The sequence below is a fragment of the Merops nubicus genome, unplaced genomic scaffold, assembly GCF_000691845.1.
Source record: "Merops nubicus isolate BGI_N331 unplaced genomic scaffold, ASM69184v1 scaffold10681, whole genome shotgun sequence".
Taxonomy (NCBI): domain Eukaryota; kingdom Metazoa; phylum Chordata; class Aves; order Coraciiformes; family Meropidae; genus Merops; species Merops nubicus.
In genome coordinates, this window is record NW_008587589.1 from 1 (window position 1) to 8,248 (window position 8,248).

At 59.5% G+C, this 8,248-nt stretch overlaps 1 protein-coding gene across 1 annotated transcript in view; it reads right to left on the bottom strand.

The window, feature by feature from the left end:
- Positions 1 to 4,889: 4,889 nt before the first annotated feature.
- ABCG4 (ATP-binding cassette, sub-family G (WHITE), member 4) overlaps positions 4,890 to 8,248 on the bottom strand; it is a 7,000-nt gene continuing 3,641 nt past the window's right edge. The window contains exons 6-14 of the mRNA XM_008948974.1: positions 7,880 to 8,003; positions 7,553 to 7,667; positions 7,192 to 7,331; positions 6,820 to 6,918; positions 6,501 to 6,669; positions 5,821 to 5,921; positions 5,487 to 5,645; positions 5,228 to 5,346; positions 4,890 to 5,115 (exon numbers count right to left, since the gene is read on the bottom strand). Of these exons, the coding sequence (XP_008947222.1) occupies positions 4,890 to 5,115; positions 5,228 to 5,346; positions 5,487 to 5,645; positions 5,821 to 5,921; positions 6,501 to 6,669; positions 6,820 to 6,918; positions 7,192 to 7,331; positions 7,553 to 7,667; positions 7,880 to 8,003 (1,252 nt within the window). The remainder of the gene's footprint in view (positions 5,116 to 5,227; positions 5,347 to 5,486; positions 5,646 to 5,820; positions 5,922 to 6,500; positions 6,670 to 6,819; positions 6,919 to 7,191; positions 7,332 to 7,552; positions 7,668 to 7,879; positions 8,004 to 8,248) is intronic.

Sequence of the window (8,248 nt, forward strand, 5' to 3'; positions counted from 1 at the left end):
GTCCCACCCTGGCTGAGTTCACGTTTGGGTAACCCCAGAGCCCACGCTCACACCCCGAAGGGCTGCAGGGAGCACATGGGTCCCTGCACACCTTGGCACACCCCCCGTGCCCGTCCCCAGCAACACCCGTGAGCTGCCCCCCAAGCCCCCACCTCTACACCCCAACCCAGGGACACCCATCACCTCCCCTCTGGCCGCTCAGGGAGGGGACACTGTACGTGGAAGTACACTATAAATATAAGTTTTATTGATGTGTGAAATCCAACACGTACAGCTGGCATCTCAGAAAGGCTGAAACAAGCCGCAATATCTCTGCCTGCTCAACAGCTCCTGTGGCCCTCTGGACACTGGCACCTGGGCACTCTGTCCCTGCAGGGCACTTACCTGTGTGTGTGGCACAGCCCAGAGAGCCAGCAGGGCTCTGCCAGCAGCCCCACGCTTCCTCCAGAGCCCAGGGGCTCTGCCCTGCCTGGTTCCTGCCAGGCTGTGGCTGGGGGGCTGGGCAGCAGTGCCCCGGTCCTGCTTTGCAGCTTCCTCCCAGCAAGACAAAGACCCAGGCACATGCCACCCACGCGAGGCTTCCACAGCAGAATTTGGGCTGGGCGAGCAGATTCCCTCAGCCTTTGAACTGTTATCCACATCTTACTTGGGCACAGTCCCAGGAGGAAAGCTGTTCACCTCTGGTCACGTGAAGCATGGGTGGCACCAGGAGCTCCCATGGCAGAGGGGCAGGACAAACGGTGTCCACACACCGTAGGAAGGAAACACTGTTTTTTATTGCCCAATTTGAGAGAGGGGTGAAAGCCTGGGATGAGCCCCATCCCCTCTCTGCTCTAGCTCGGTCTCCCCTCCAGCAGACCCCAGCACCAGCTGGGTGAGGGTGCACTTGCTCTTTTTGTGTGGGTGACAAAGGTGGGCTGAAGATGCGTGGAGGTGAGAGGCCATAGCCCTGCTTGCCTGCCTGTGTCCACAGCACGTAGGAGGGAGAGGCAGCACCTGCCCCAGCCGTGCCTGCGGGCTGAAGGAGACAGGCTCAGGGGGCTGAAGCAGTTTTAGATGGGGTGAGGCTCGGAGGGTGCTCCCAGGGAGCTGGAGCCACGGCCTGTTCACACCCTCACCCATTCAAAGTGCATTGCAAGGGATGGCAGGGGGCAGGAGGGGAGGAGATGCGTGGGGGAAGAAACCTGCTCTCCTCCATCACACTCCTCGTGATTATCCAGACGCATTCCCTGGTGGGATTCCTCCAGCAAGTTCCTCCCCTGCTCTGATAAAGTGCATCCCCACTGCTGCAGGCCAGCTCAGCATGTGGGTGCTCCCCACGCACTCAGGGCAAGGCAAGACCTAGCCTGGGCAAAAGAACCAAGCCAAACCACCAAAGAACCAGTGTTACATGCCAAAGGGTCCTGCCACAGCCCAGCTTGGTGCCTATCTTGCCCTGAGGAGATGCCTGCTAGCCAGTGGGCTGGAGCAGCCAATTCTTGCTCCACTAAGAGCCTCCCAGAGCAGGGTGGCTGCACCTCGGCCTGCTGCCGTGCCAGGGCAGAGACAACCCCTCTTGCCCTGCTCCTGTGGGGCAGGGACCACCCGGCCAGCGGAGGGGCAATAAGTCCCGAGTGCTGGGCCCAGCCATGCCAGCCTGCAGGGCTCAGTGCAAACATGCTTGGGTCCCTTGGCATTTCTCTGTGCCTTCCACCATCCCTGGGATTGTCACCGTTGAGAGGGAAGGGGAAAAGGATGGCCCTGTTCTGGCACCTAGCTCAGTTCACTCCTCTGGCACCACAGAGGGTGGCTTTGCCTGGAGTGGGGTCTGCCAGACTCAGGCCCTCTGTGCCATGGGGTGCCCAGATCCCTCCTCCATCGTGGCCCCTTCATACCAACACATTCACTTGCTGGCTTTGCTGAGAGTGCCAACGCCCTTCTCCAGGGCACCTCTAGCACTGCCCCACAGCCCCCACTGCCCAGCACCTTTGCCCAGCTCAGGACACATCCATCCTCCACCTCCAGGGCTTGTCCTGGCCTTCTGCCCTGCAGTGGCCGCATACCTGGTCAGCTGGGACTCTGCAGCCTGAGCATTCCCTGGCACGGGAGGCTCAGGCTGTGCTGAATTGTCCTGACGATCCTGGGGGTGCTGCCAACTGCCCCCCATCCCAGACAGGCTGGTCCCAGCAGCCCCTGTGGAGCTACCTGCCTCAGCAGTCACCCTCCAGCCACATTGAGCCCGGGCAGCCCGTCCCATGGAGCGTCTCTGCAGAAGCTGGCCAGCAAAGGCTTCTGCTGCAGCATCACTGCTCAGGGGGAACGTGGGCCATGGCAGTCACGGGTGCTGCTGGTGGCCCACTCCACTCCACACATGGGCCATGACTAGTCTGTGTCCTCCTGGTCTTCTGGGAGTGGTGGTGGTGGTGGCTGCGATGGCACAGGGGTGTCCCAGGAGGCACCACGGGCTGGGTGAAGCCAGGAGTAGGATGTGATGCTGGGGATGGCAGAGCCTCCGGTGTGCAGGAAGCAGGACTCACCATGACAGCTGCCAGGGAGCAGACAGGAGGCAGGAGCTGTGCAGAGCTTCATCTTCTCCCATCTTGGGATCCATCCAGGGGAACACCCTCAGCCCAGCAGCGCACACACTGCACTCCCCGAGAGCAGGACAGAGGTGAGGCACCAGCCCCAGGGACACTGGGATGAAGAAGGGTAAGAGCCCACAGCTCCACCATCCCCCTGGGTCCTGACCCATCTATCCACCTTCTCACAGAGCAGATATGGAGACTGCTGCCCACCCAACCATGCCCCTGCTGCTGCAGTTGACAGCATCATGCCCACGGGACTGCAGCCCCCCGACCTGGCACGGCCTCATGGCAGAGCACAGCACAGGGCTGTCACTCAAGGAAGATCCACATCAGAGGGGAATTTTGGGAGGCACGGTGCTAAGCCAGACAAAAGCCCCTGGGGAAAACCTCAGTGGTCAGCTTGGGAAGGGCACATGTGGCTTCCAGACCCTCTGTGCAGGAGAGCCCCATGGGCTACAAGCTCCTCGCAGCGATGCCATCCAGGGAGGGGAAAACAAACCTTGCTGAGTGCCCAGCACCAGTGCTGCCACATCTGCTGTCCACTGGCAGGCTGGCCAGACCCTGCTGTGTGAAACAGCCCCCACGTGAGCCAGTCCAAGCGAAGAAGAGTCTCAAGCATTTTGCAGAAGTCTGGCACTTGCCCTGCAGTGCCTGCTGCTCAGAGTGTGCCAGCAGCAGCGTCTCAGACCACACTTGAACCAGGGTCCAGTCTGCCAGGATGGGGCAGAGCCACCTTCCCCATGTCTGTGCTCACTACAAAGCAGTGGGATCCCATGCACACAGGTGACCAGTGCAGTCCAGTGCCACCAGTGCCAGCACACCCACGGAGACAGGCCTGTGCTCTGTTCCCAGCACAGCAGCACGTGCAGAAGCTCTGCCAGCTCTGGGCTCAGCTCTGTTCCTTTGGAGAGCCAGCGAGGTGCTGAACTGCTTTCCCTCTGTGAGGGGTGTGGAGAGGCAGATGACTTTGGAGGAGACACCAGAGACACTTGCCCAAAGGGATCTCTTCCTGATACCAGTCACAGAGAGCAAAGCTCTTCTCGGTGCCAGGGTTGCACAACGCAAACTAAAAAGGCTCCAAGATCTCACCTGCTTTCCAGCTCTGGCACTGCTGGGACCCCTTCTGCAGGGTGTTACCCTGGGAGGTTTGCAGTGTGGGAAGTGTCCCTGAGGCTGGCATCCCCTTTCTGCATGGCTGGTGCTGAGTGAGGCTCGTCCTCCCCGTTCTGCTGAGACAGCCACAGTTGTGCCGGAGGGAGAAGGGTGAGGAGTAAGATGGTGCAAGGGAAGGGCTCAGGGCCAGCTCTTCTCCTGCAGTAGAGTCTCCAGTGATGGCAGCCCTGCTCTCCAGCCACCTGGCACTGGCAGGGTGTGGAAACCTGAATCCTCCCTGCTCCATGCAGCACTTGAAGGCACCACTGCCACTTCTCTCCGTGTTGGTTGATTTTGTCTTTTTGGCTCAGGTTCCAAAGACAGCAGAGACTGGACATGAGACTCCCTAAGGTTTGAGAATACTGCCCCATCCCCACAGAACCTGCCACATCCCCAGGTTTGAAGATGCCATCTCTGAGGATGGCATCTGAGCAGAAGTCTGAGACAAAGCCCCAAGTCCTTCTCTGCCTGCTGGCTCCCTTTCCCCTCCATGTAGACTGGGAAGCAGTGGGGTTTATGAAGAAATAAAGACAGGAAAAAAGGAGGTGGTATGAAAGAAAAAAAAAGAGGGAGGAGTTGTGCAGAAGGAAAAAGAGGATGCAGCAATTTCTGTGGCTACAGCAACAGGAAACACTAAAAGCCTTGTGCAACTTGGCCTATCACATCTTTGGGCTCTTCTTAGCTCTGACACACGTGCTGCTGGCCAGGGCGAGCTGCAGGGCTACCTGCTGCTACCCATCCATGCTCTGCCATGTCTCCTCCTGGCCCTAGCCCCAGGGCACTGCTCCCCTCCTGCCCAGAGCTCCCTCCATCCTTGCTCGGCAGGCAGCCGCCTCCCCAGGACTGTCCCTGCTGTCCTGGTCGGTTTGGTGGAGAAGGCCAGTGCTGGGCAGGGGTGACAAAAGGGGAACCAAAGCTCCGTGGGGTTTGGCAGTCCTGGAGGAGAGGGTGGCACATGCCAGGGCTGTACAAAACTTTTGCAATGAAGACTGTGTGGAAAGGTTAAAACAGTTCCGAGATGTCTCAAAACCCTTCTCGACTGAGCCAGGCCTGGCTGGCACATCCTGATGCTTCCAGCGTGGTCCACGACCTGCTGGGAGCACTGTGTCCATCTGCAGAATGTCCCTCGCAGCAGGCCAGGCCCAGGAACGGTGCTGAGGCCCCATGGCCCCTTTATCTCTCTGATATGACTTTGTACCTGAGGACCAGGTAAGCCAGGAGCCGCAGGATGATGAAGAAGATGCCCAGGATGAGGAAGTCCAGGTAGAGCTTGGCCTCCTCCACATCCAGCTCCTGAAGGATCTTGATGGGTTTTTGGAAAGGGCAGAAGTCCTCCAGGCACTCCAGGTCCTCCCTCTCCATAGAGTAGATGGTGAGAATGACACCCTCAAAGCCATACCTGGGGCAGAGCACACCACGAGAGTCACCTCATGCCCCTGGCAGCCCCATTCCCTTTCCCAGCCCACGGGAGCCCAGGGCAGGGAGCTCGTGGCCAAGGCACGGGTTCCCACCTGACATAGGAGACGTAGGAGCTCCACTGCAGGTAGGTTGGGATGGTCTTGAAGCTGACAAAGAAGCCCGAGAAGAGCAGGACAGGGATGGCAGTAACGGGTCCCACAAAGGTGGCCACCTGGGGATCAAAGGCCACTGGGTGTCTTGTTTCTGTGGCACCCTACGGGCAACACCTCCCTCCAGCCCTCCTTGTTGGGAGGAGGGTGGCAGGGGGTCCCACATCTCCACAAAGCAGCCAAAGCCGGGGCCCCATCTGACCTGTAAGGAAGTGGAAGCAGCTCCGATGAGAAGCCCAAGGGACTGGGCCACCAGGGCAGTGGCAGTGGCCAGGGCAGAGAAGAGGAGGAAGCGTGTGGCCTCGGGGGGCTGGCCCGTCATCCAGTACACGATGCTGCAGTAGGCGATGGGGCAGATCACCTGGGGAGGGGGGAGAACGTTCTGCTGGACCCTCGGCCACCCCCACCCCACAGACCCCCCCGGGGGGGATGGAGGGAGGGCCACAGGGACCCCCTGAAAGGCCAGCTGTGGGCATTGGCTCTGCCCAGGATGGCACATCAGCGTCGGGACAGCTTCCACCCAGTTGGGAGCTCACCTGGAAGGGCACATCTGCCATGGTCTTTGCCAGGTAATAGGCTTTCAGGCTGTACCAGTAGTTGAGGTGCTCTCTCAGGAATACAGACATCTCCTGGGGGACTGCATGGAAACAAGGAGCTCACAGCCAGCAGCCTGGCAGAGGCTGGTCCCGCCCCCCCCCCCCCCCGCCCCCCGGGCGCCAGTCCTGCCCTGGCACAGAGCACCAAGCAGCCTCCTGCCTGCACCCTAAACAGGGGTTCAAAATGTTCACCAGGGGAAAAAAAAATATAAATCAGTGACTGATGTGGGAGCTTGCTGCATGGAAAAGTCAGCTTGGCTGGGGGCTTTCAGGCAAGCTCTCTGAGGAAGTGAAAGAGAGGTGTCACAGCTGAAAAGGCAGCTTTGCAGACATCTTCTCAGCAAAAAAAAAAAAGACATAAAATTCCAGCAGTCTGCTTTGAGCCAGCAAGTAAATTATAGCTGAATATTAAAGGCAAAACTGCAACACACCCAAACAGAAGTTTTCCCCTTCTTCCTTTGAATTTTTTTTCCTTTCCTCTCTTATTTCTCCCCCTTTGTCCAATTCCTCTGCCGTCACCACCACCCTGCCCAGCAGAGACACCCCCCAGAGCTAGAGCACCCCCCTCTGCCCCAGGGGTTGGGAGCAGCGAGTGGGTGTTGGGGGAAGGAACTCCTTACAGGTGAGGATGGTGGGCATCAGTGCAGCAAACATGAGGAAGAGCATGGAGAAGAAGAGGAACCCAGTGTTGTTGAAGACCTTGCCCGCGTCGTTGCCGATGTGCAGGTAGAGCAGCCCGATCAGCACCCCGATGCAGATGTGGGACATGAACCTCAGGTGGGTCAGCACCTGCAAAGAGAGGGGGTACAGGTGCTCAGCGAGGCAGGGCTGCATCCCCTGAGCACCCCAAGGGAGCAGAGGACAGCCTGCCTGGTCCTCAAGGGTGAGCCTCACTCCAGCCCCCAGTGACAGACAGGGCCCAGCCTCCCCTGCCCTCACCGTGTCCCTTAGGATGCAGATAAAGGTTCTCTTGAAGAGGATGCAGAACTGAGTTGAAGTGCTGGTGGCAAACGTGTGGCTCTCGATGTGGTCCACGTCCTGCAAGAGCATAAAGGAGTCAGGGACATGGGTTAAGTTCACAACACAGGCTCCCTGCTAGGATGGCACCTAAGTGCCCCTCGTGAGCACCCCTGGTGAGAGCAGGAACTGCCAACTGCAAGCCCAGAGCTGTTGCTCAGCACAAGCAAAGGCTGTCTGAACACCTCCATGCTCCCTGCTGTGCATCACAGGGTGTTGTGAGGACTGAGGTGGCCCTGGATGGGCACCCGTGGCTCCCCATCACCCCAGGAGGCTCCTCTTCTCTCCACTCACCGTCACACAGTGTGCCGGGCACGATGGATCTGCTTTGTCAGGGCTGCCCTTCTTCTCAGCCATGGTGCACATGCCGTTCTGCACGGCACGGAACAGGACAGGGTTGAGGTCTCCATACTCCCCTGAGGCCACCTCGATAACTGTGGAAGACACCAAGACCCCTGAGATATGCAGAGCTAGCCCTTGCCATCACTTCGCTCGGCCTGCCCAGACTGTGACCTCGTGGGGCAGGAGGGTGGGAGCCCAGCACAACCCCCCCCAACTCACAACCCAGAAGACCACCACACAGCTTCCTAGGGCTTGGGCATTGGGTTTGGACTTTGCTCCTCACCAGAGCCCCAGCTGGGGCAGAGACACTCACTGAAGTCAGCAGGGTTGTGGTATGTGGGGCAGTGGAGGCCGAGACCCTTCAGGTAGGGGATGAGGTTGGTCACGACGCCTTTGAAGATGCACTGGCCCTGGCTCAGGATGTATAGCTGCAAGAAAAAACCAACCTATGGCAGGTGCAGAGCAGCCAGGGGCACTGTCACCTCCTCCTGCCCACCTCCCTGTCCTAGGGTGACCCAGGGCACCCTTGCCAGACCCCAGCCACCACGGCTGCGTGCCACACGAGCCCCGCATGCGACGCCTGCAGCCCAACCCTCCCACAGCCTCTCTGTGGAACCCCGTGTCCTAGCCCAGGCCAAACCTTGTCAAACATCTCAAAGAGCTTGGCGCTGGGCTGGTGGATGGTGCAGATGATGGTGCGCCCACCCTGAGCCAGGGACCTCATCAGGGAAACCACCTGGAAGCAGGAGGCACTGTCCAGACCGCTGCGGCCACGCAGGATGGGGGGCAGGAGAAAGAGGCAGCAGAGAGAGAAGGGGAGAGTTGAGAGGGGAAGAAGTAAACCCTAAAGATGCCCCTGCTTGCCTCCCCTCGTGGGCACCCTCCTCTCAGATCAATGGAGAAGATAATTCCCTTGCAGCCCCAGCCCTCTTGGAGCCCTGGTGGGCATAGTCTCACCCACCCCCCTCAGGTCTGGCAGCTCCAGAGGGTGCCAGCCACCCCCGGGCCC